Consider the following 27400-nt stretch of genomic DNA (forward strand, 5'->3'; position numbering starts at 1 on the left):
GAAAAGGATGGTGTTCTACTCCACCGCCTCCCCGGGGGCAAACTGAATGACAGTCTGCAGTGTCTTTTTGCATCACCATTACATCTTTAATACAAAACGAAACATGTTTTTTTTATCTAATAATTCCTGTAGCTTCAAGTTTTATTTCCAAAAAATAAAATTAAATAATATATCTATATATAAAAGACAGTTTTTCCTTGTTTTTTTTCCTTTTCTTATAAAATAAGTCTCAAGATATATTGCCACCTGGTTCTGATGCGTTCCCCCTCCCCATAACCCAGCAAGCCCAACCTTTTGAGAAAAATAGTGAGCATGTGAATATTGTCTTCAGTCCTCCTCCATAAAAAGCTAAATGACCAAATTTGAACTCATTTCAGATCACGCCCCTGATCAGCCCGCGACTCGGCTCTTCTGCGTGCAGGTTTCCCCTCTAAGTGTGGAGATTGTTCAGGCGTGTGACTTGTTTTGGGATGACCACCACCCTCCGGAAAAAACCTAGTCAAAAATACACAGAAAAAGGCGCATTGGTGCTTGTGACCGACTACACCCCATACTGTACCCTTTTAAGAAAAGATTTCAATACTGTACAGTAGCTCAGGAGTACTTTTGATTTTTTGTTGTATTTTTGTCATTTTTTTTCTTCTTTTTTTTACAGATACAGCAAATATCCAATCAAACAAGAAGGGAACAAAGCAGCAGAAAATAACTTCTCTGCTCAAAGTTTTTAAAGTATTTACATTGTCTTTTTTTTCTTTTTTTTTTTACACTTTTCACTTTCATTACAAAAAGAAAAACAGTATCTAAGTCCACCATTTCTTACTTTGTACAGTACTAACATTGAATTGAACCTTTGGCTGAGAGGCAGTCATGAGGTTCGGGAACAATGGGGCGAAAGACAGATAAGACTGAAAGGGAAATCATCGGGAAGGGGGGGGGGGGGGGTTTGAGGATACAGGCAGGATTTTTTCTTGAACTTCTTCAGGCCAAAAGCACGACTTTACCGACCACTTCCCCGCGTCACAGTTCATAAACAAGCTTTTAATATATGTACACGGACAACCTGTTAAAACATTGGCCAGCTTAAAAAACAGAGGTACAATACGCCTCCAGCTAGACGATCAGGCATCAACAGTTCAGCCCTCCATTATTTGGGGGGTGGGGGGTCAGGGTAAGGAAGGTGTACACATTCATAGGAGAAGTGAAGATGGATGGTAGAGAGGTGGCCCAATGGGTAAAAGGATCCATCTGCTCTGCAGATCTGACCTGTTTGCAGAAAAAAATGTGAGCAAACCCACCGTCAGTGTCACCCACCCTCAGAAACACTGTTATGGTTTCATTCAAACCTGACAGAAAAAAAGAAAAAATGCGGGACACTGTCAAAAGAATAATAAAACTGCATTTAACGCACCCTTCCATCAAATAAAATAAAATTCTTTCTGTTTAACTTGTTGCAGTCCTGGTAAAATGTACACAGCTGTGAAAGAAGACTGTAACGGAAGATATGTTGATGCTCTTTTTATGATCCATGAAGGGGGGGGGGGTCCAGAAATAAAATATACTTACTCTGCAAAATAGATACAATCATGACTGGGTATTCGAGGAGCAAAACAAAAACGATAAAAAAAGGTACATCGTGTCATTTCACTTTAATTTTTAGCCACATTTAAAATCTTAAAAATATTCATAAAAAGGCAAAAAATTCTCAGTCCCCAAAAATATTGTGTCATAGACTTAAGGAAGAAATATCTTCAACCTGAAACACTGCCCTTCCACCTTTTTGTACACAATTGGCAAAAATATATAGATATATATATTAACAGCAATAACTTACCATTGTTTTAATTTATTCATTTATTGACTTCTAGGATTTATGTTGCATCTCCCATAGGAAGGAAGCTTCAGTTCTTATTTTTACATCACAAAAAATATTTAAATAAAAAATAAAAACTTCTAAAACCCCAAAGCTGTAGTCCTGTCTTGCTCTCCTGTCTTGGCAGTTAGTCTTTTGGGGCAACTCGTCAGAGCATCAAGTCACACAGACGACATGGAGCCTGGGCTACATGTGGTCTAAACTGTTGTGGTTCATGTTCGTTCCCAGCTCCTGGTTGTTGTTGCTGCTGCCGTTGTTATTATTCCCACCCAACATGTCCGACGGCCCCCCCTGCCCGCCGTGCATCCCCGTCATCCCACTCAGCTGGGACATGATGGAGTTCTGGTCCGAGCTGAACTGACTGGGATCGACGGAACCGCCCGGCTGCTGCTGAGGTAACACTTGCTGCTGGGGTTGTGGGGGGTGGGGCGGCGCCATGCTGGGGTGATGCTGGCCTAGGTGGCCCGGGTGGGGCGAGCCAGTCTGGGTCTGCGGAGAGATGCGATGGGGTGAGGGCTGAGGTTGGGAGGAGGGTTGCATGCGGGGCGACGGGCTGGAGTGTGAGGGCTGCGACTGTGGCCTGGGCGAGGGCTGCGGCGACCTGACCTGACTGCTGAGCGACCCCGCTGGACCGAGTCCCCCTTGTCCTTGGAGATGGTGGGGGGACTGCGCCATCTGCTGTTGGGGACTCATGGGACTGCTGTGCTGGGCTGGAGAGCCCCCGCCAAGGTGTTGCTGCTGCAGCAGCCTCTGGTGGAGGTTCTGGTGAAGCATGCCTGGGGACGTCTGCGAAAGTGGGGGCCCACCACCCCCTCCCCCAACTCCACCTTGCTGTTGTTGACCCTGCCCTTGTCCGACTTGTACAGCCTGAAGCTGGGGTCCTCCTCCTCCTCCACTCGGCCCTCCGTCTTGTCCTTGAAGTCCACCCAATGGATTTTGCTGTTGCTGCTGTTGCTGTTGTTGCTGTTGCTGCTGTTGCTGCTGCTGCTGCTGCTGCTGCTGCTGCATCTGCATCTGCACCCTTTGCTGGAGCGCTGCAGCTACTTGTGACATGGTGTTGGGGTAGCCTTGCTGCTGGCCTGGCCCACCCTGTGGTCCTCCTTGTGGCTGCTGAGGCCCCCCAACACCTCCAGCCCCTGGCTGGGGTTGGGAAGAAGGGGGTATTCCTGGCTGCCCCTGGCCAGGCTGCATGAAGCCTTGCTGGCCTTGCTGGCCTTGCTGCTGCTGGAACTGCCCGTGGTTGCCCATCTGTTGCTGCTGCTGCTGTTGTTGTTGTTGTTGTTGTTGCTGCTGAAGATGTCTTCTCATCAACATCTCTCTGAACTGTGTAGTCATGTTGCCTTGTTGCCCTGCTTGCATTGCCCCCTGTTGTTGCTGTTGTTGTTGTTGTTGCTGCTGCAACGCAGCCATTTGCTGTTGCTGTAGATTCCCAGGCAACATTGGGCGCTGCTGTTGTTGTTGTTGTTGTTGTTGTTGCTGCTGCTGCTGCTGTTGCTGCTGCTGCTGCTGTTGCTGCTGCTGTTGTTGTTGTAGCTGCTGGAGCTGAGCCATGGTGGGCATATTCCCTCCCCCTGCCCCACCCTGGACCACGTTCATCCCTGGCTGGCCTGCCTGGTTCACATTAACTTGTTGTCCTTCCATGTTAGCAAGCTGGTTAGCCCCAGGCCCTCCGACACCCGGTAGCCCTCCAGCAGCCCCTTGGAACCTTACACCTCCAGGGGCCCCTTGCGGAGGCCCTCCTGGTCCTCCAGGACCACCCTGAGCCCCTTGATATCTGGCTGCTCTTTGTCTGATAAAAGCAGCCATAAGGGTTGGGTTGGAACGAAGGATGTTGAGGACTTGCTGTTGTTGAAGTGGTGAGCTTGGAGAACGCAGAGTTCGCAGAAGGTCTTGTAGTGCTGCCTGGGGTAGGTTTCCTGATCCAGCTACACCCGTTATTGGAGTAGGTGCCCCAGCTGCCCCTCCTGACACACCCATTACCTGCATCATCCCACGGTTTCCTGGCTGAGGTTGCTGCTGATTCATTGGCTGCTGTTGCTGAGCAGCTCCTGGCTGCTGCTGTGGTGCCATGTGAGCCATCATGCCTGGCCGTTGTTGAGGATTCATGGCTGGTCCCCCAGGACCCCACTGCTGGTTTGTTGGCTGGAGTTGTCCACTGCCTGCCTGCTGAACTTGCTGGAGCTGCTGCTGAACTTGAGGCGGCAACTGCGCCTGAGGGCCACCTTGCTGCATCCCCGCTAGCATTCCCTGCTGCTGTGGGTCTAACATAGTCCTTCCGACAACTCCCTGAGTCTGGGGGGGCATGCCCTGGGCCCCAATGTGGGGCATGCCCATCTGGGCCTGGGTGTTTTGGTGGTGAGGATGTGGGGGTATCATGCCCCCCTGTCCCAAGCCACGGATCTGGGCTTGGGCCTGGGCCATCTGTCTCTGGGTCTCTGCTAAGCGCTGAATTTTTAGGGCCGTCTCTACAGCAGCCAAAGGGGGGCCTTGCTGTTGGCCTTGTACAGGCATGGATCCCTGACCTTGATTGGGTTGTTGCTGCTGCGGTGGGGTGGCTGGACCGAGTCCAGGTTTTCCCAGTGACTGGTGGAGAGGAGAGGCTCCAGGGGGTCTGGGGTTGTACGGAGGCAAACCACCAGTGTGCTGCGGCTGCTGGAGTTGCTGGACATTGGGAGGCTGCTGCTGGAGCTGAGGCACCATCTGCTGCTGAGGAGAGTTCATCATCCCCCCTCCACCTCCTCCACCCACTGGCTGAAACTGATGGAGATGGTGTTGGGGGGGCATGGCACCGCCTTGCTGCTGAACCTGTTGTTGCTGGCCTGGAGCTCCCATTCCCCCCATGCCAACCCCCTGTTGCTGTGGAAGTGCAGGCATGTTCCCCTGAGTGGGTGTTTGAGGGGTAGGAGGCTGTGTGCCCACAGATGTAGGGGTACCGGGACCAGTTGCTCCATTGTTGGCTCCAGGAGAGGGTAAGCCATTGCCCCCAGGAGCTCCTCCAGGAGCAGCCTGGCCCACTCTCTGCATGCTGGCCATCCGTCTTCTTAGCATCTGGGCCTGCTGGAGCCTGTGCTGAAGCTGCTGCTGACGGAGCTTGTGCTTGATGTTTAGGCAGAACGGGACCGGGCATTTGTTCTCCTGACAGTGCTTAGCGTGGTAGCAACAAAGCGCAATGAGCTGTTTGCAGATGGGGCAACCGCCATTGGTTTTTCTTTTGCAGCCTTTTGTGTGCTGAACAACCCGTTTCATCTTCTGGCAGGACGGCAGAGAGCAGTTGGCATTTCGACACTGACAGGCATGGACGAGGGACTGGATGCAACGCTGGATGCTGAGGCGCCGGGAGTCTCCGGGGCTCTGAGTGGTAGCGGCAGCCTGGTTGCTACTTTCATCATCCAAACCGAGGCCTAACTTCTCCATCTTGTGCTCGTGGCCCTTAGTGTTGTAACATGTGATGCAGAGGTCGTAATCCTGTGAGGGACGGCACGGATAAGACGGTTAGAAAATTTACTATTTTTTAAAAGTAACAGGTTTTACAGTAACATCGTCAACTACAGCCTACATACTTTTTTTATACAACTCAACTATTACCTGTAACCACAAATACGACCCACTAAGGCAACTGTTGCCCAACTCACCTCACAGACAGTGCAGTGGAAACGAGTCTCCACGTGGTGCTTGCACTCATTGCAAGTGTAGACAAAGCGGTCCTGGCTTTGGTTATGCAACTCCACCAGCATGCACATGGAGCTCCACAAGGACCTCCTTAGCGAGCTGAACTCCAGGTGTTTGTCCCGGGCCAAAGTCAGAAAGGCATCACGGCCATCCATGAGGTCACATGCCATCAGGGGATCCGGGTCTGAAATAGGGGGCAAGGCATTTGCCATGGGGCCTGCGATCAGTCGGATCACAAAGAAAACCTAGGACATGGGGAAAATGGGGAGAACAGTCTTTAAAAACATAATTCATCTCTATGCCAGCACAGATGCCAGAATTCAGTGTTGCTGTCTATTCATTATACTCCATTAGTAAGCTGCGTGTTTAGATAAAGTCATTTTAATTAGGATTTTCTTTTACCTCTTTGTGTTTTTCCATAGTGGCATAGAGTTTCTGTGAAAGGTCATTGGAGACATTAGGCATCCCTGGCTTCTTCTTATTGGCTCGGCTCAAGCTGCTCTTGTTCTTACTCGTCTTCTTATTGTTCTTCTTCTTTGCATTTTTACTGTCACCTTTTGTATCCTGCACAAGAAAGGGGAGGGGGCAATCGGTAATCGACAAAGCTCATGTACAAAAGACATAAAGGCTCTTTAGGGCCATATGGATAAATCACAGCTTTCTTACATCAATACTCTCATTGGAAGTGCTGTTCTCCTCCCTTTTCCTCTCCTCCTCCTCCTGCTCTAACTCTTTGATGCTCTCTTCCAGCACATTGGGCCAAAAGTCACCCTCAAAGTAAGGCAGCTCCTTCGCACTGGTCAGACGATCCTCTGTTGCCTGCTTGAAGATATCCTTTAAAAGGTACATTGAAAACAAAGTTAGTGTTTTGCATTGATATAGTCTAAATCACCTATAGCAGCAACTATATCACAGATGTTCATCATCATAGCTGTGCAGAATATATTTTTTAACATGTAGTCTTAACTTAGCAGCTACATTCCAAAAACACAGGAGTGAAGTCGAATGCTGCCTCTTTACCTTGTAGTCGTGCACTATCCGCTCCGCCACAGCTTTATCCAACATCTTCTTGTACCATTCCTGAAGACGTTTGGGCTTCGGAATCTTCTGATCCATAGGGTGACAGTGGAAGATGTAGTCGTCCCCTTCACTAGGTGGGCAGGCCCAGATGTGGCCAGTGGTGTAGCTGAGGAGGACACGCGAAAGATAGGAAATGATGAACATGATAAATGTATAGCGCTGTGACTGGACAGAATAAAAAATTTGTTCACATGCTCGTTTGTGAGTACAAGAATGGACAAAAATAAAAGTCTTCTTTGAGCAGGAGCACTCACCCCAACCTCCTGACATATTCCAAGTACCCAATGAGGATTTCGTGGTAAACTGCTGTTCTTAGAGCGCGAGGCCGAAAGAAGTGTACACTGTCCAGGTAGGAGATGTACACTCGCCTGAGTGGGTGAAAGAGGGAATATAGATATATCACAGCAGCTGAAACTGAAGTTTAAGTTTATCCTTAAAGGATAAAGACCTTGGTATAATGATGTCCTTACCTCTGGTTGGGCTGAGGACAGTCAGATCCATACTCCTGAACATGCATACCAAAGAAGCAGACGTCTGCACCGTCGATGTCCTCAAATGCAAAAAGGGCTTTTGTCCTGTATGGGAAAGACTCCGACATCTCTCCGCTGTCCACAAATCTGAAGGTACAAACAAGGGTGTATACACTTACTGACTGTAAAACACAGAACCCCAAAACTCAACTGTGTTTGTATTATAGCCTGTGACTTTTCCTTTTTACATCAACAATGAAATCCTGGCATTCACAATTTTCACGGTGGGAAATTTCTACAAGCAGAAGACACAAAAAAAAAGAGTCTGATTTTCAAGTCAGTCTCTTCTACCAGCTTCTACACAGGAAAAGACAGACGTCTATTCTAAGTTTGACTGTTTCTTCTTCCTGTACCTGGACTTCATGCCTGGTTTAACCTCCACCACTTTATCAGAGACATGGACGACGCGAATGGCGACTTCTCCAGTCTCCGGCTGGCTCTGACGCTTTATGAAGTCATTTACCCTCGTCTCCAGGTAACTGCCCAACTTAGTCTGAGGCAACCCTGTTTGGGAGAAAGCCAGGCAAAACATTGCAATTTTAGTTTAGGTAGGTGATAACAATTGTTAAAACAGCAGGGAGATGTATGACTGAAAGCTAAGTATGAAGAGCACAACTCCCAATCAATTTGGGACATTTTTTCCATATCTGTATATAGCTGTAAATGTGACGCACTGCGCAAAGCAATAAAAAAATTCAGAAAGTAACCAAGCCAGCATGTCAGAGGAAAACTTAAGGGGAAGCATATTTTCTGGTTGACTACATCTACATTATGGAACTACAGTTTCAGATTTGAGTCTCCAGTCAGTAAATGGTGATGACATGAGAATAGCGTTTGACAGAAGATAGATAGATAGATAGTTACTTTATTTATCCCAAGCTGGGAAATTCCGGTGTAACAGCAGCACGTTTCACACAGCAGTCTCATATGAATGGGTCAAATTAGGATTTAACACAACTTCAGAATGAAAACAGTTTTCATCAGTTTTTTTTTTTATGAAAGGAGTATACAAGTACAAAACAGGACATTGTCAAAAAGTGGGGTAGAGGCATTGCCACTTACGTTTGGCACAATATTTGTTCTCTTTCCTTGTCTTGTTTGTCTTCTTTAAACAGCCATCGCAGACAAAACTGAGGTACAGCAATGACAAAAGTGGTCAAGTCAGTCAAATTACGGGGAAAAAAAAGAAATAATAATATTGAAGACAGAACGACTGGAATTAGGAAAAGCTACTCACCCCGATGGCCAGATGGTTTCATGGTGTAGGACACAAATCTGGTGCATCCTGCGCCCACAGTCCAAACATTCAACAAGCCTGGGAAGACAGAGATTAAAATTAAAATTACACATTTAGTCCTTGAGAGATATTTGGCTATCAGCAGGCTGTTACACTTACAGTTCAGGGTCCAGTGTGTCGTTCTTCTTCTTCTCAAACTGATCCTTGTTAATCGATCTATGATTACAAGGAGTGCATCAAAAAAAAGGAAAAGAAAAAGGATTTGTCAAAACATGTCAAGTTAAAGTTTCATATTCATCACAAGTTTTTCTTTACTCTTTCCTATACTTTTCCTCACATTAACTGGATCTTAAATAATTTTTTGCAGTAACTTTTCTATACGCAGTGAGTCTTCTATCACACATCACACCCTGAAGAGACAGTCGTCAGTTGGGGGTATTCAATGTCTTGCCCAAGGACGCTTCGGCATGCGGACTGGAGGACGCCAGGGATCGAACCACCAACCTTGTGGTTAGTAGACGACCCACTCTACCACCTGAACCACAGCTGCCCTAATTAGGCCGCCAATAAGGCTGCTATAACATTACACAGCATGGTAGGATTGTTCTGAATCCATACACAGTGTTCTTATAAACTCTTATTTTCTATCCAATACTTTCCTACAGGAATGCTAGTGATGAGTTTGCCCCTCATTACACAAGGCATATAAATGTCACTCTTTGGGAGAGCATGCTGAGAATCACATGAATTTAGTAGAGTAAGTGATAATGCAGCAAACCATGTCTTTTGAAGAAAAATACAAGGATGAATATTGTAAAGTAAGTAATGTTTCCTGCCACTGCGATGTCCTGACAAAATGTATATCAACAGACTAGTCAAAGGAGATTCTAGGCAAAAAATAAGTCACTAAGGTTTTGCATGAAAAGCATCAGATCAGAGTAAACCGTTTCAAATATGATTGTTAAAAAAAAAGAGATAGAAAAACCTTAAAATATTTGCAACTTCTATCTTGAATGGAGGGTCGCTGGAGCTAATTGGTTTACAAAGAGGAAAAATTTTGCGTTTCAAAGTTAGTGTATGATCCCTTGTCAAACTGTGGAATTATCGTCCATGTTAAATGCAGCAATACTTACGTTTGTGGCTGGGTTGGGTCATCGCCCAGGGAAACCGTCTCTCCCTGGATCTCGTTGAAGCACTTCTCACAGAAGTGGTACCTGTTAGCAATAAGCCCAAATTTTGGTGAACTACACCGTTCCCCACAGCACAGCCAATCACAGACAGCGCACGGGAGGGCAGTCACCAAATGGGACGGGGTTGGGGTAAGGCAGGTTGCCACAAGCGAAGCAAGCAGGAAGTAGGAGCGCAGCACAGCAGGGAGTCGTCATCGCAACAGCCAGTCATAATTTTTGAGGGGCAAGGATGAGAGGATGGGGGTGGGTTTGGAGGTGCATGGTTGGTCAAGATAAAAGCAAGCCAATGTTGACATCACAGCCATTGGAAGGGAGGACAGACAAGTCATATAGACCCGGAACAGGACGAGACAAAAACAAGACAACACACAGCAGAGAGCCGAGGCAAAGCACAGATTAGCAATCAGGACATGACAGGATGAGCAACAGCAACCACCATGACAGCCAACCGAGCAGGAGCCAGTCAGTGTGAGCTCAACGGAAGAAGCAGGAGGTTGTAGCACAGGACATAATACAGACACTGAACAAATAAGAACAGACAACTGCTTAGCTGTTCATTCAAACAGTTCATTTTAAAGTCCGTCCTTTCACATTCCAGCATGGTTTTTATTGGTGTGTTAAAAGACAGAGCGCAGGTTAAAAAAAACGTATTTTTCTTTTCTAAAGGAATGCGAACTTCATAAAGGCACAGGTCAACATGGTTGAACAAGCGTTTGCTTCTTTGGTTAGTCTGTGAGCCCTTTTTCTGTACCAAATGACAAATACTTTTTCAAACGTTGTGTCGATCTGCGATTTAAAATGTGTTTTTATTGGAAAATAATATCTTAGAGAATGTGAGGAGAGGACTGTTAAAATGCCAGTGCATTAGGAAACACATGAAGGTGTAAACAGGGAAAATGAAGTGAAGGGAAGCCTTTAGGGAAGCACATTTCATTCAATGAAAACTGATAAAAATGCTAATATGTACCTCACTGAATTGAACATATACCCTTTTTTTTAGACAGTCTATCAGTAAATAATGTCCACTTAACCTAAAGTCTAATTGCTTCCTCAATTACCCTGTCCTCCACTCGTGGTTATTACATGGGTAATTCCCTCCCTCCATACCTGTTCTGGTAGCTGAAATAAGCAGCATCTCGGGGAATAGTGCATAGCTGCTTTCCATAGCAGCACAGTGTCTGAGGAGAGAACTCCAACTGATGGACAGAAACAAAGAAATAGATTAGGAATGTATTCATCTCTACACCATCAACAGTAGTTATTTTAATCCAGGGTAAACTGAATGAGATGAAGACGCTACTGAGCTCCCAGTGTTAGTTTACATTAATGATCTTTAAGGGAAACAAACATAGCTTCCCCAAGATTCCCCAACAGCTTGTGTCATATAACCTTCTAGTTTAATCATATTGTGATACTTTTATCGTATCACGTTAACATTTATCATTCAAATAAATTACCTGGAGAAAAATCTTGACTTGATGGTATTTTTTTAAATTTGCAAGAATAGAGACAAACCCTCATCCACACAGCAGCTGTAAAGTGGGGCTGAAGTCCACTCATTTCTGTTAGGCTAAGTTTAAAAAAAAAAAAAAAAATGTTTAAGAAATTACATCTGCCATCAAGTGCTACTTTGTTTTTTCTCATTGTCAGAAGTCAAGCTCGGAGGCAGCCTCTCATAACAAGGGCCAATCAGTTGTTATTTGTCTGCAAAACCAAAAATAGCAGAGTCTAATGAGAGCTGAAATGTGATATGGCAGTGGTATGCCCAAGGCCAAATTTAGCTATGAAGCCACTTCACTGCTTCCATTTTCAGATGTGAATGAGGGGAGTTAATTTTCCCATCTGAAGCATACTCCGACCATTCATGCCCACTGCCTTTTGCAGGCATACTGTGCGTATAGACATATTTTCAACATTGGATTGGTGTAATTACACAGATCACTACAAAATGTTTTTGATAAGAAAAAGCATGTGTTGATTAAGAGTCAGGGGGCCTAGGTAACAAAGGACTACAAATCTCCTGACTTCTAGCTTTATAAATAAAGCAGCAGGACTCTATAAAGGAGAGCCATCCAATGACAAGTTTAACCTAAAAAAATAAAAAGTCAGACAACATGTGTTCCTTACCCTTATGCTACCTCCACACTTTCCTTGTTTTGTACAATAATCACCGTCAACAACACACATTTCCACTTCCACCCATTTAGCCAGTTATGCACGCTCTCCTCACCTTCCTGCCACAACAGTAGCCGAGGCTCTGCATGACAGGGTCGATCTCCTGCTCGAAAACCTCGGCCAGCTTGGAGCAGAACTTGTACACTCGGGACGTTTTGCGGTTGTACAGCCACGCGTTGTTGAACATCAGCCAAATGTCGTCCACGTACTGCCAGGGATCCTGGTACTGACCTAACGACCAAAACACAAAGCATGGGATGATGGAGTGAGAGGACTTTTCCAAACTAATGACAGCTGCCTCACTGGAGAATCTACTGCATAACAGGCAAGAAAAAATGATTTGTTTTGTAGTCTGGGGTTTCCACCCATGTAAAAAGCTAAATGATTCATTTTAAATATGTGCATCATGTGGATTAAAATAAAAACACAACAATCTTGTGCTTTAAGCTCTAACTTGTACATAGACTCACTTCAAAAAATCTATCCACATTTTTATTCATCATGGAATCACATAAAGGAAAGAGCAACAAATACTTACCAGTGTCCAGCTTTCGCTTGATAGTTGATAAGTCCATTGGGTTCTTCACGATGTCGAAGTAGTCCTGCAAGATCACAATGAGTGTGTCATCAAAGTTGAGCGGTTAAAACCTGTCAAACTTTTTGTGAATTAATCACATAAACAAGTGAAGCAAGACGAGCTGCGACAACCGTCAGGAGAAAGTGGCTTCATAGCAGGAAAACATACAATTCCAAACACTGACAAGGACAGTGCAGAGAAACACAAAGATGTCGTCAGGGATTACGTACAGGTATGCACAGCAGTTGTGGGTCAACAGGCATTCTGAATGGCAGAGACTCCGGATCTTGTCTGTAGAGAGATTCCAGCGTTGGCATCAGGGCCTGACGAAGCTCCTCGGGCTTGAAGACTGGGAGGAGAGGAAGATCAGGGAGTAGTTTAGGATCAAGGAGCAATGAAAAAAATGTTATTTTCCAATCAATTTGACACTGCTTCAATTAGCCCTTTGGATTCCATGACAAAAAATTAAAAACAAATCAATTTACGATACACAGTGAAATGTGAAATGTCGTCCTTACTCTTCTTTTTCACTTGGGCCTGTGGTGTAGCTGATTCTGACGTCTCCTCTTCCTCTTTCACCTCCTTCTTCACCTCCGGTTTCCTGTCCTCCGTCTTCACGCAGGACGTCTGCATTGTTGATGATGTATCCATAGGAACACCTTTACCACCCTCTCCACAACACTCCTCCTTTTTCAACTCCAGTTTCACCAGCTTTTCCTCTGTTTTGAGGTTGCTGAGCTTCCCTCCTTTGGAGCAGCTGCCGGCATCGCTCTCCTCATCCTCATCCTGCTGCTTGACCTCCATCTTGGGGTCGAGGTTATTGGCCGAGGCGTTCGACTGTGGCTGCTGGGAGGACGTGTCCAGGCTGCTGACAGAGGCTGGAGTCAGGGCCTGGCTGTCGGCTGGGAATGAACCCTTTTGGGACAACTGGGAAAAAAGACAAAAACAAACGTGGAAAGAGTGAAAATGGCATAGTGATGCATAAAGTGAACAAATTAAATGTCAAGATACACGACAGAGATGAAGGTCCAGAGTAGTCTTACAGGAACATAATAATAAATAGAAAGGCAGGAGTATAATCCTGGCAGACATGAGTTACTCTTAATGTTATGACGCTGAATCACACTGACCGGAGTGCGGGGTAGCTGAGAACCATGCGGCGTTGAGTTAGACGACAGGCCAGGGTGAGACGGAGTGGTCGAACCCGCCTGCCCTATGTGCTGCTGCTGGAGGGACTTGTTAGAGCCCGGCCCCTGGCCAAGCTGGTTTTGCTGGGGGACAGAGGGTGGAGCCAGCTGTGGCGCATTAGGGGTGTGTGGCTGTGGGGTCTGGGACCCAGCTAGTCTGGGGGGTGTTTGGTGAGGGGTAGGGGATCGGCTGTGTGCAGGGGAAGGGCTGCCACGCATGGCTCCCAGATGGGGGATGGAGTTGGGTTGCTGGTTGGTGTTCGATGGAGTCATTGAGGAAGGAGGGGCTCCAGCAGATAAGTTGGGACCTCCGCCACCCACGCTCTGGGGACCCATTGGCCCCACCCCGGAGACACTACTGGGGCCGCCAGCTGAACCGGGCTGCGCTAGAGGACTAGCAACTGGAAGAGAGGGTGGAGTGCCCATCTGCGTCTGTGGAAAAATTAAGATGAGGGGGAAGAGACGTGGGACAGACGGTAAGGGTACATCTTTGACAGCAGAAACCTTTCTTTGAGCCCAGAAACATCTCCTACCCTGCTAATATTCTCTGCTAATCCAAAAACTATCGGGGCATGTGTTACTGCAGCACTGGAAGTTTACACTAATTTGACATTTTTGTTTCACTACACCTGTATCATTAGGTATCCTTTTTCTCAAACAAAACTATAAAGATATATTATCAAATCTGTGCTTCAAAATCAACTTGTTTAAAAGACTTTAGCATACCTTGTTACACATCTAATACACCAAATAACTCCCGGCCACTTTACCTGCGCCATGCCTGCCTGTGCGCCGGGCTGGGCAATACCAGGCTGAGCTGTACCAACACCAGGTCCTGAGCCAGTGAACTGCCCCTGGGGCAGATACTGGTTCTGTATCTGGTTGACGTTGGGCTGTGCCATCCTGGATCCAACCATTCCCATCTACAGATGTAAAAAGGCATGAACAGGGTTCAATCTTTTCTGCAGAGCAGTTTGACTGGTTTAAGTAGCTTGTTCCAGTTATCTCCCCATTCAAATTGCGTTTTGATATGAAAAATAATACATGGCGTGTTCAGTACTGACCTGGTTGCCCGATGCTCCCATTGGAAGTGGAGGCGTGGACCTCTGGGCCATAGACTGCATCCCCATCTGATTGAACTGATTCATACCTGGAAAATCACAAGGACAGTTATGATACAACATAAAGCTTTTAATGCGGAAACTACAATGAATCGTTCTAATATATGTGCTATGGTGATCTCTACGTGGCATATACAAAATGCAGTGTAAAAATCAGGGCACAAAAATATTACTATGACAAAGTTTTATTGTCCCTTTACCTGGGCTTTGCATCCTGTTGACCATCTGATTTGGTACAGCTGGTCGCACCAGAGATGGGTCAGGGAGGGGGCCGTCTATAAAAACAGAGGCAGGAAATGAAGAAAATCAGGCTGTTATCTGTGCACAGGATAGAAGGAGAGGTGGGACGGCCCTAGCCAAGCATGTGTGGAGAGGTCTGAATGATTCTTTTTTTTTTTTGTTTGTTTGGTCGGGAAAGATATCATTGGTGTTTGGAAACATGGCATAGAATGCATGGCAATAGTAACAGGAACGAAAGGGAATTGGGATTCACTCCAACTCTTTAAAATGTGTTTTCTTTCTTGCAGTGACATGAATTTCAGGGCATGTGACCATTTTTTTTTCTCAAGAAAAAGGTTGATAACACAACAACGATGTGGTCATGGCACGGAACCAATGTTATTCATTAAAAAAGTAATGTCATCCACTTGTAAGTGCAAAGACATCACATGTCTATCAAAAAGACTGGTTCAGAAATGGAATCGCACACAGAACATTTGAAAACAATTCGATATGAGCGGTTAGCTAGCAGTGGTTCGGATTATATCTAACTAAGGATATTCTGCTGTTTAAAGCTGTAAACCACCTGGGACCCAAGACACTGATGCTTTTAATGCACAGTATAATCTGTCAGGTTCTTTAATGCAACTATGTTTTAAATTGTGCAGAATTCCAAAGGCTGGTTCGAATTTGGATATAATCATCATTACATCTCAAAATTGGAAAGAGAGATTGCAATTCCAACTGTGGATCATGATTGTGTATGAAAAAGATTGTGTACTGTTTTTTAGGGGGGGACAATCACCCACTACTAAAACAATGCACAAGTTGAGATACAAAAACAACAGTGATACCTCACAATGTCCCGTTCCATCTGATTAAATTGTCTTTCACATGAATGTGTGCTGCCCGGAATAACATTAGTTACATATGCTGCATGTCCACTCACTTGGAGGCAGTCCAGGGGAGGGCTGACCCATGCCAGCAGGCCCGAGGCCCAGACCCTGCTTCTGGAGCCGGGTCCTCCTCTTCTCCTCCAGCTCCTTCTGGATCTTATAGATCTTCTCTGCCAATAGGTGATAGTACTCGGCCTGTCAAAAAGAGGGCAAACAAGGAAAACGGGACCAAAGGGGGTTAAACATCCAAAAGAAAATTAAACAGGAAAAATATTTGATCACAGGTGAGCAGTAGTTGCTTCAAAGTAATTAGGCTTTCAAGTACTAAAAAATGAAAAATGACAAATTAGCACCAGGGATTACATATGAGGCCAGTCAAAATTCATGATTCGAATCCAGGTCCTTTTGTGTGACTAATCTTTGCTTTTCAGGCTCATTTGCTCCAGGTTTTCAGCCACATCCCGTAATGGCATATGAGCCGTGAAATTTATATCTTTGGAAACCAACTTAGAAGCTGGTTATGGCTGCAAAATGACAGGTATCCCCAAAAGTTTCCTCCTTTTGGAGCGACGCACTGAGCTGAAAAAGAGAGCAACTTACTCTACTATTGGCTGACTCATACATGTCTCCCTCAACTTTTCTGGCATAGGCCACCAGGTTCTCCATTCGACGGTCCTTGAGGGCGGCAGGGTCTGGAGTCGGAAAAATGGCCTGAACACTGTGGATGGGAGAACAGACAGAAGGAAATTAGGAGACTGGGGCAGAAAAGTGAGAAAAAAAATTATGTAATTACTGATGCCTGTTTCAAACAGTTGCTTAAACACAAAATGATTGTGTTGACAAGGCATCTTAATCCCTAAACATAAACCCTTGAGGGATTTTCTGTTCAACTGGGCTAAAGTGTCTACAACAAGAAGTTCAACCACGTGAGTAAACATCTGTCTTTAGGAAGTGACAGAGTTCTTTCGGTCAAGCTAATGGTACTGTTCATCAACACTTAATATCTTGTTAAACCCTGAATACAGCACGGTTATCCGCAGGGCTAGATGTCGAGTTTTCTACCACAGAAGTGGAATGAACCTTTTGTCTCCTTTCAGCATCTAATGGGTTTGCTAACGTTACAATGTGCAAGGGATGACTGTTTGAAAGTATGTGTTGTGGATCCAAAGGTCTGGCAACAATCGCTCCACGGTGTCTGGTCAGGACACTACAGTTGTGTTCAGGTGAGAGTCCAGACGAAGATGGAGGCGGAAGCAGTTGTAGAGTTCCGACTATTTATCTAGATGCAGTCCAGCATGCCAAATACAAGGTCATCACATTTCAGGAATAATCTGAAGGAAGGGGGGCTCAGAGTTCAGGTACAATCCGAAAGAAGGGAGGTTCAAAGTTCAGGTACAACCCGAAGGAAGGGAGGCTCAAAGAAGTCTTGAATGAGCCTAACTGAGTTTAAGTCTGAAGAGGATTCACCGCCTATTATATACGATGAGATCATTTGATCTTAGGAGTGGGTGTGTTAAAGATCACAGGAGGGTGAATGTCTTGAATCCTTTGATCCTTACATCAACGGGTTTTCTACTTAACGACTATAGAGAACAGGAGTGAACGCTCATAATCACATAAATCTGACAATTAAAATACATACGGCCGTATTCGGCAGATCACTGTCTCATATCTCGGAAATACTGTTACAGCTAAAAAACAGAACAGTACATAGTGGCATGGCTTTTTTTTACAATGCCTTTTTAAAAACACACATCTTGTTTGAAAAAGATCACCTGTATTATATCAACACGTTTGCAGAAATGTGATCGTGTCCGTGATTAGGATCAGTTCTTTCGTACTTACAGTTTGTGTACCAAGTGGTTTCGGAGGTCCTGAGTAATATCCGCATGCCAGCTTTTCCTCATGCCTGCGGCTGAGGGGGGGGCTGCTGTGGGCAGGGAGCCGACCCCAACAGCATCGTTCAACAGACTGGGAAAGAAGGACGAGTACAGTTTTAATGGTTAACTTATTTAAGAGTTAGTGTGCCTTGGTCTGATAAAGAATTTAATAAAATGGTGGACAGGAGCATTGAGTGCTTCTAATCAAGGCATCCACCAAATGGCATGCTTTTCTCTTTGTATTTCTTCTTACCCTTGGGTATTCACATTCAGGTGCATCATGGTATCCTGTAGCAGGTTGGCTTGTTGGCTCTGAGCTGAAGCTCCCACACCTCCGTTGACTCCCATAGGATTTGCACCTAGACATGAAAAAAGGACAAGACATCAGGAGTTTTCCACGACTAATATTAACACAGCTATATACCCTGCTCTGGGTCATGTGTCTTTCAATGTCGTCAAGCTACACAGGATCAAAAGTATATTCTTGAGGTGCAGATCAAAGTGTCTAAATGGGGCTCCTCTTTTTTTTTTGCTTGTCCTTTGAAAGCTACATTTTGTTGGCTCTTTGCATAGTTGACAATAAGCAACTACTTGAAAGCCACTTGAAGCATTTTATTCTCTCAGTAATTCTCTAATTCTCAAAGCTGAAAGTCATTTTAAGGCCCCCCCAAAAAACTAAGCTCTAAATGCTATCAGGAACAGTGAACAGGGTGTCTGAATACTGAAAATGTTGGGAGGGAAGCAAGTCGAAATGCAAACCAACGCACTCATTGGGTTTAGAGGCCTCATGCCTGTCTGGCCTTGCAGGCCCTGGTTGGTCATATTGGGCTGGGCAGTCTGAGGTTGGATCTGGTTGCCCTGGTAAGTGAGGCCGAGGGCTGCGTAGGCTCTCTCTATGGAGCTGGGGTCAATCTGGCTCGGCGGGTTTAGGCTAGGAGCACTTGGCTGGCCCCCGGCCACTGCCCCAAGAGAGCTGCCCAGACCTGCACCGGCCCCACCAAGTAGAGCTATGGGAGCAAAACAAGGAGAGAAGAGGGTTAACGATACCACTCATCTGTTCAACAGAATTTTTTTAAACCTTAGCTTTAAGAAAAACAAAATTATGCTGAGGATAATAATATAAATTCTGCCAAAATTGTGGGTGTCAATCCAGCTTAAAGTAAGGCGAGGCCAAATTGGCATCACAAATATTTAAGGAATATCACATATATTTGCAAAGTCACATAAAATAAGTCAAATTGATGATAGTATAACAATGACACGATATGACAATATCATTAGGATGTACTACAGACAACAGGGATGTACAAGTGAAGCGTTGTTTGGTCAGATACAGACACTCACACTGCGGGTTCCTCTTGTCCCCAGCGTTCTTCAGTGGCAGGCAGACGGGACAGTCATGCCGCGTGCAGTTCTTCCAATGAGAGATGATCTGCCTCGACGACGCACAGTGAGCAACTGAGGATGAAAAGGGGCGGGAAGGCGGGATGAGTTGGGAAACGAAGAGGGGAATGAGGCGGGGGAGCAAAGAGTGAAACAAAGTGAGGTCCAGGAGACAAGAAAAGGTTTCATGAATTACAAATGCCTGGCTCAAAACAGTGAAAAAAAAAAATATGGCTGGTGTTGTTTTGTGGTTTTATTAGTACACCAGATACTAAAATTATAAAATCTGTGTAGCCAAAACATGATTTTGTTTATTCCTCCAGTGCAGCTGCTGAACTGACGCCTAGAATGACATATACCGATATTAGGAGGAACCTAGTGGTTTTTCAAGCCTGAAAAGTGGTGTAAGCACCAAACCTCCCCCCTGAGAACACATGTCTGCCCAACACAGAACCTACACAAAGTAAAAATACAATCAGTGTTGATTCAGGAAAAAATACACTGACCATTGTAACGAAAGATTATGTCAACGGATATGATTTAGTATTTTTTTGACGACCAAAAATTTGATCTATAGCATCAACAGTGTTTCCCATTAATTACCAACCAATTTTAAATCAACCCAATTTTTTTTTACGTAAATAAGGCTTTTCAACTATTGCTTCATTGTAGAGCTGCCACTCAACTCTCTCAAACTCAAATTCAATAAAAGTGTGTACCGTCCTCAGCAGGCAGAAGTCGGCATAATACTGGCCATCTCTGTGTACCTGTCATTCAGGTGCAAATGAGTTTGCGTGCGTGCGTGCGTGCGTGCGTGCGTGCGTGGACTGAACCCACTGTATTGAGCCTGCCTGCTTGTCACACACAAGGGACACATCATAGCTATAAACTGCAGGAGCGTGTGTGTAGCATCCCCGCTACTCACCCTGACAGGACTTGCCGGCCTGGCAGTGAGTCATGTGGTTGAGAACGTTTTTCATGGTACGGCAGTGGGGAAGGTTGCACTGCCGGACTTCGCCGTTTGCCTGTTCTCTCCGCTGGCACTTGTGTGCATGAAGCAGGAGTACCAGTTGCTGCTGGATTAGCTTGCGCTTCTCAGGGTCAGCGGTGGGCGGCGCACCGGCTGCAGCAGATGCTGCAGAAACCTGTGCGCCGGGACCCATCAGACCTGCCTGAGCGTTGGGCACCATCCCTGGGGCCCCTCCCACAGGTGCACCAGAGGGACCGCCGACACTGGCCTGTGACTGCTGGGAGCCCTGCTAAGAAAAGTGGGAGGGTATAAGAAGATGGGACATGGATGAGACAAAGGAAGTAAACAAACAGGAGATAGGAAAAGGTGAGTAACAAGCGATAAGGGTTTAAGAACCATGGAGGAGGAAAAGAAAAAGAGCAGATGAAGGGGTGCTGAATAAAAAATAAGATGAGGATTTAACAAAGAAGAGTGGGTCAAGTGAAAGAAAGTACGGAACGGAACAGTGGAAAGGTGGGACTTGAGGTTGGAGGGAAAGGGTGAGAGATCAGGGGATACTTCAATCATATTTTTGTATCTGACAAACATCTTTGTGGTCAGTTTGTATTTGCTCCCTACCATAGAAGCCATTCCTTGCATGGGCTGCGTCTTCTTGTCCACATTGAACGGGGCCATGTTGTTGGCCATGGGGCCCTTGTTCTGGAGCTGAGGGCCCAGCCCTGCACCTCCCAGACCTTGATTCCCCTGCCCAGCATACGGACCTCCAAAGGGGCCCCCTGGGTTCCCCATCATCCCCATCTAGCAGCAAAAAGGAAAACAACAACAGTTAGAATAAATCATGAAGCAATATGAGGACTAAAAAGAGAAGGATAAACTGGAGATGTTACAATTCCGGTAATAATATTGGAATTGCCACCGATATAATCGAAAATGCCGGACCGGCAATCGGTGAATAAAGAAAATTTATGGACCGATCCGATACCACGTCTTCAAAGTAGTTCAATCCAAATAACAGCAGTTTGCAGCATGACATATTGCCAAATTGTTCACATCTGCACTAGCTCTTCCCTTTAGTTTTGAAGTTGCCTTTGCACCGTTTTATTTTGTTACAGTACTGTTTGATACTTTAAAGGTCTTTAATTTTTACAAGCTCTGACTGCACTTTAACAGCTATTTGAAGGGAATAATTCCTGTTATTCCTAGATTTATTTATTTGTGTTCTTTTTCAGGTATAAACATCAAGCTAGATAGTAAAAGAAGTGTGTATGTATCTGTTTTTCAAGGAGTTTAACCTGAGCCAAGCCATACAAGAATGATAGCAATCCTCCCTTCCACACAGGGTTGGTAGCATAGAGCTGTTACAATATATGTTTAATAACTTTTTTTTAATGCACTGGTATCGCATCGGTCCTCCGTATCGGCCGATACGCAAATTCCATGTATCGGAACATTTCTAGGATAAACTGAGAAAACAATTTACTTTGTAGTTGAAAGCATCAGTGACCGCATTTGAACAGTACGTGTAAGGTAATTTTGTGGTATGGAAGTTTGCGACATCCTCTTCCGGGGTCTCCCCAAGATATTAATCTCAGCTGTTAAACGAGCAGGAGCAATGGATATTCCCTCACACTATAAAGTCCATAAGAGCCCGTGTTAAAGGGACACTTTCATCTCCCCTAAGTCAAAAGAACATTAAATTACCACTTGCATTTCCTATTGGTCAAGAGCAGTCAAGTCAGAAACTATGGAATAGAAATAGACAATGTACTTCTAAATTAGTTAACATGTTACAGCATCTTGTAATATGTCATTAAATCATTAGAAATTGTCTATAACATATAGATATCATGACTTAACATTCCGCAGCAGAAACAGTTGCTAGCATAGTGTGACAGCAACTTGACATGAATGGTTCCCCTTTTCTTCCTTCACACTGAAGGGGTTATTTAAACTTAAAGAAAGAAAGAAAAACAATGATTGACTCTTCATCAGTATCCCTGTCTCTTTCCTCTTCTCCGTAATCATTCCATCACCTTCACATGCTCCAGCATATTTCTATTTTTTAACCTTTTCACCGTCTCACTGCTTTTAGTCTCAGCAGCTACATCAAACGCAACAGCAGCGTGTCACAGCAACATTTTACTGTCACTCCTGCGGGTATGTCAATCACAAGAGCAATTCACCAGTTCACCACATGCATAGCCTTACTGATGTTAAAATCCATAGATACACAAAAAAATCCATAGATCCAAAGTGCTACGTTGATGATCAAAAGTCTAGTGTGCTGTAAAATAGCTTAACCTAAAGGAGAAAGATAAACATCGAGTCTGTGAATATGTTTTGCCCAGAAGATTTTGGTCACACGCTCTTGACATGCATACAATCAATCAATCATACAAAAACTGTAATGACTAAATTTACTAAATAATGAAACGCAATAAAAAATGTCCTCAAATTATTTATTCCGGCACATCAGCTGGCCTCAATTTGTCTATGAAGCTTTTGGATTGTATTAAAAGGTTTTTGAGCATCAAGTGGATAACGCCACTTCTGCAAATAACTATTGAGAAGAAAAAAATTGAGCATGTACTTGACATGCAGGATTTTATTTTCACCAGTGACAATGTAGACAGTGTAAATTCAATCGAATTTTCAGAAGAAAAAAAATGAATAATATGATATGGAATGTTGAAATGTCCACAGTAAGAAAAAACCTTTCTATACACCCTACCTTGTTCATTGCTCCAGGCTGCTGGCCTCGCATCCCGGCCTGTCCCCCAGCTCCCTGCTGTTGTAGAGTCTCAGCCAACAGGTTGCTGTTGCCCCCCATCCCCTGATTCCCAAAGCCCATCCTAGGGGAGCCATTCATCACCTGGTTCCCAATCATTCCTGGCTGCTGCTGTCCGTTATTGCCTTTCTGCTGTACTCCCATCATGGCCCTGTTCATGCCTCCCATCATTCCAGCTGCAGCATTCTGTTGCTGCTGCATCATGCTTGCCTGCTGTTGAGGGGAGAGGTGTTGCTGCTGCTGCCCCTGGCCCATCATTTGCTGAGGTCCCTGACCAGGGGGTGCTTTCATGTTTGCCAAGTGCTGCCCCATGGCAGTGGGTCCTCCTGGGCTGCCCATTGCTCCCTGGTGCCCTTGTTGGGTTGAGGCGGGCGCCCCTGAACGCAAAAGCTCCGACAGCTGTTTGTGCTTGGCCACCGCATCCTGGCCTCCGGCGACACCCCCAGGACCCCCTCCGAGACCCATTCCTCCTGGCCCTCCACCGCCTCCTCCAGGACCTAGTCCTGCGGGTCCACCTCCAAGAGTGGTGTGCAGCTGGCTGAGGTCCCCGCCATTGACCAGGCCCGATTCATTAGAGCTGATGAGCTCGTCTGGGAGATCCAACTCCAACAGTGAGCCCAAATCTGAAACGAGGAGAAATACAAAGTTTAGGAGGGGGAGACAATGAGATGGAAGAGAAGGAAGATATGGGCCACAGCTACAGTAAATCAAGCCCCTTTAATGCTTCGCTTTTTAACATGACATGAAAGGCTGTATGCTTGACATTAAAAATGTAAAGTGATGCAAGCGGTTTACAGGTGTATCACCAATTTTCTCCCATTACAAATTAATAACATGTCATCAAGCACACAAAAAAATACACGGTAAATCTGGAAGAACTTGTGTGTACAGAGCGGGGCCCAAAAGTCTGAGGCCACACAGACCTCTGCCCAGTTAAAAAAAAAAGAAAAGAGTAACACTACAAAATGGAGACAAGCCGGCAGAGACGCACATTCAATTTCTCATTCTGTATTCTCAAAGTTCAACAGCTCACAGTGTAGGCAATCAAGAGAGATGCTCAATCAGCATTGTGTATCTTTAAAATGGACACCAGGACCAAAAGATCACAAGCACACACGCACACAAATTTCTCAAACGACATAAGAAATCCTGATTTCTGTTCTTCCATTGATCCATTTCCCATAGAATACGAAATACTGCTAACATTTTACACATCAAGTCATTTTTCAAGTTCCAAGACATGTAGTCATTAAAGAAAAGACTCGGCAAATTGGCGGGTAAGGGTTTTTTATTTACTACAAATTGAATATTTTGGGATTTTTGGATACGGGTCAGATTTAGACAGATATGAAAATACCCTCACTGTGATGGTCATTTCACCATCTTTTTTATGTTACATGATCCATCTACACTGGGAATAATCTGCAGCTTGCAGTGCTTAACCTTTCATTATCTAAAAACATAAAAGCAACAATTTGGAGTGAGCGAGCAGTTGCAACAGTCATTCACATTTTACGAACCAAAAGGGTTTGTACCAGTTTCTCGTCATAATGCTTTAATGTCTCGATTGAACTGTAAACACTCAAGCGTCACGGATCATGTTCGAAGACAAATTCATTTGACTGCAATAAACTGCGACCCTTTCCTTGACAGCACTGCGCTGATCCTCAGCGTGAATCAGGCAGGGACGCGGACAAATGTGTGCGACGTCTGGGCGACTTCCATCGTGTCCCGGAGAGGCTCGCTGTCACCGGGCGACAGACCGACAGACCGACCGACAGACAGACCGACAGACAGACAGACAGACAGACAGCCCGACGCGCGGCTGCTCGCCGTAGAACGACCGAGTGGTCGGTTCAGTGATGAAATGCTGGGGACGGTTTCGTACTCGGAAGCAGCGTTTTACTGGCTAACCTGACTCCGCCGCCTCGCATCGCAGTGGCCGGACATGGCGCTGTCCATGCTCCTCGGGTCTGCTCACAGGCCACTGTTCCAGTTGCTGCCACACGCCATCCACAAACACACACACGCACACACACACACACACACACACACACACAAACACACACGCACCGCCAATGGCAATTTGATCGTAACAATCAGTCGGACGTGTGGGGCCTAATGTAGCCCTCCGACACGGGCTAGCACCAACAGCAGCCTCTGCCTTTTGCTAACGCTGTCGGTCGGGAGAGGGTCCGAGTTATGATGGGGCAAAACAACGGACCGTTCGAGACTTCAGAAGCCTTAAAAGTCCCAGAACGCAACGTGGGCAGCCGGAGCACACTTGTCAGTTTGGCACAGCTGTGAGACACCAACAACTTTGGCACGAGTTGGCTCGGCACTGGGCTTCTTACCCTGCCGGGCTAAAGTAGCCATTAGGGCACGGGACCGTCAGCGGAGCGCCCGCATTCGGCTAGGCTGCCTAGCGTTAGCCGAGCGGCTAACGGGGCTACCTCCGGCTAAAATGGCTGTTAGCATGCGAGCTAGCAGGGGGGGAGCTCCTCTCCGCGTCCGACACACACACACGCACACACACTCGCTGCTAGCGCGCTAACGTTAGCGAGCTACGACAAAAACAGAGGAGCAATCCCGCGTCTTCTCGCCCCGTTTCGAGTAAAACCAGCCGCGCGGAACACCCCCCCCGACGCCCCTGAACGAATCGCACCGAAGCGGACGGTTTCGCCGGGCGATACTCACCATTTCCATCGCTGGCGGACGCGGAAAGTGCCGGAGAGGAGAGTTTAGGCCTCTTGGCTGAAGGCGGGCCAGAGTCCAGAACGTTCTCGGCCATATTTTTTCGAAATCAAAATGATATAAAGTATCCACAGTTGCGGACGCCTTCACGCCGTCAGAAGCGCATTCCTCCTCGTTGTCCAACACTGCGACTCTCCCCCCTCCTTTTGAGGGGCTCAGAGGGGGAAAGTCCCGTGTACAGATTACTCCTCTTTCCCTGGGTTCGCCTCTCGATTTCAGCCTCGGCGTATATCAACCCCCCTCCCTCCCTCGTCGGATTTTTTGTTCTTTATAAATTTCTGCCAGCGGAGGAGGAGGAGGAGGAGGAGGAGGGGGTCGGTGAAAGTGAAGGGGGAGACACACGCTGCGGCTTCCCTCTAAACTTACACCGCCTCTTCGGACGTCAATAAGCCGTCCCCGGGTCCCTCTCCCGCGGCCGCATCCGTCATTTCAGCCTCCCTTTCTCTCTCTCTCTCTCTCTCTCTCTCTCTCTCGCTCCGGCGGAGTGTGGATGAAGATAATGTCGGGCAGAAGCGGCTCGTTTCGCCTGCGAAGTGATGGTGGGGCTGCTGGTGGCAGCGGCGGAGGATGAGGGGATGCAAAATAAATAAATAAAACAATAACACAGAAAAGCAGTCAAATGTGCTGCTGCAACGGGGGATGGATCGAGTGCTTTTCTCCTTGGCTGTGCCTGTAAAGAGAGAGAGGAAAAGTTTGTCAGGACGTTCGAGCATGCAGCCATCAACATCTGCTTTTCTTCTCTTTTTTTTTTAAATTTGAATGCACATCTTACAGATGGATTATGATCAACAGTGATCTAAATTGCAATTAATCAAATTGTTTTGCTTTTTTCCGAAAAAGTGGATTAAACGTGTCATAGCAACTTTTCCAGCCGACCAACGATTCTCAAAACTCTGGAAACTAACTACTGAATTTGTGTGTTCCGTCAGGGAAGACTTTGTTCAACCTCATCGCTCTGCAAATTCACCTTCACCAACTAAAAGACCCAGTCCCGTCACCCTTCTTATATTCTATTTGCTTCCACAAAAAGGGGGCTTCATGCAGAAAACTTATCAACACCGACAAATGCAATTTCCCTTGGCCTGTCCCGGTGTGAACTCTGGCTGCGCGCCTCGTTCTTTGAGTTTCCGTCCTCCCGTCCTGTCCTTGCACTCAAACAGTAATCAGCTGAATGGGCCTTTTCAGTTTGTTGCTGGGAAGATCTACATGAGAGAACGCGCTGCTCGTTTTCAGTCGTCCCCTGTGGAACACACTAAGTGAACCAGTTCAGAGGGTAAATTTCAAAACCATCCCTGAGTTTTGTGCATTCCATTTAGTATCCATTATGACTGGCCAGTGGAAGAGGGGAGGCAAAGAGAGATGCTCGATCATCCTTGCTATAAATGTTGAAATTCGGGCCATGTATTCATTCGGCATGTCCCCAGTAAGACTCCAAAACTCGAAACAGAAATTCTTTCCTTATTGAAGGTTTTATTAAAATCTTATTCAGATCTATAAATTGTCTATAAACTCAAGGCCGAACAGGTCCTAAGTCTATCCACTTTTTTTGTTAAACGTGGAGCACCTTCCTGAACAGTTTTATTGCTACTTTGCTGCAGACAGTGTATGAAGATTTACTATTCTGTAAGTTGCCACATCCATTGATGTACTTAGCTGCTATTAAAAACCTAATCAAACTGGCATTGCCGCTCAATGACCACATTGCTGAATTATGACATTTGGGGATTGGACCAAAGGAGCATATGCTTTACCTGAGCTGAGATTGTATGATGCCCAAAAGGACCACAACCATGGCTGGATTAACCCACCAGGGGGCCCCAGGGCAAACATCCAACCCCCACCTCTTGTCAGTGATCAGCGCTGTCCACTTTGTA

At 45.8% G+C, this 27400-nt stretch overlaps 1 protein-coding gene across 12 annotated transcripts; it reads right to left on the reverse strand.

The window, feature by feature from the left end:
- Positions 1-594: 594 nt before the first annotated feature.
- Positions 595-25966, reverse strand: ep300a (E1A binding protein p300 a). Of its 12 annotated transcripts, XR_004785617.2 has the most exons (33): positions 25470-25965; positions 22716-23395; positions 20603-20782; positions 19940-20273; positions 18970-19089; positions 18399-18638; positions 17885-17990; positions 17597-17722; positions 16352-16469; positions 15805-15946; positions 14837-14911; positions 14580-14665; positions 14286-14438; positions 13459-13947; positions 12847-13255; positions 12559-12677; positions 12290-12353; positions 11807-11982; positions 10684-10772; positions 9520-9630; positions 9372-9416; positions 8546-8602; positions 8387-8464; positions 8212-8279; positions 7503-7653; positions 7090-7236; positions 6874-6987; positions 6560-6725; positions 6206-6373; positions 5942-6103; positions 5503-5784; positions 1832-5335; positions 595-1263 (listed from the first exon to the last, which is right to left on the reverse strand). XR_004785617.2 is itself a non-coding variant. In XM_035612257.2 (32 exons), the coding sequence occupies exons 1-32, from the start codon at positions 25561-25563 to the stop codon at positions 2057-2059; spliced, it is 8619 nt and encodes a 2872-aa protein (XP_035468150.2). In that variant the 5' UTR covers positions 25564-25966; the 3' UTR covers positions 595-2056. The 12 variants fall into 12 exon arrangements, 11 of the variants coding, with proteins under 11 accessions (XP_035468150.2, XP_035468147.2, XP_035468148.2 ...); XM_035612257.2 differs by having other exon boundaries at positions 595-5335; positions 18976-19089; positions 19940-20270; positions 25470-25966; XM_035612254.2 differs by having other exon boundaries at positions 595-5335; positions 19940-20270; positions 25470-25966.
- Positions 25967-27400: the final 1434 nt, after the last annotated feature.

This window comes from Scophthalmus maximus, chromosome 16 (genome assembly GCF_022379125.1).
Source record: "Scophthalmus maximus strain ysfricsl-2021 chromosome 16, ASM2237912v1, whole genome shotgun sequence".
Lineage (NCBI taxonomy): Eukaryota > Metazoa > Chordata > Actinopteri > Pleuronectiformes > Scophthalmidae > Scophthalmus > Scophthalmus maximus.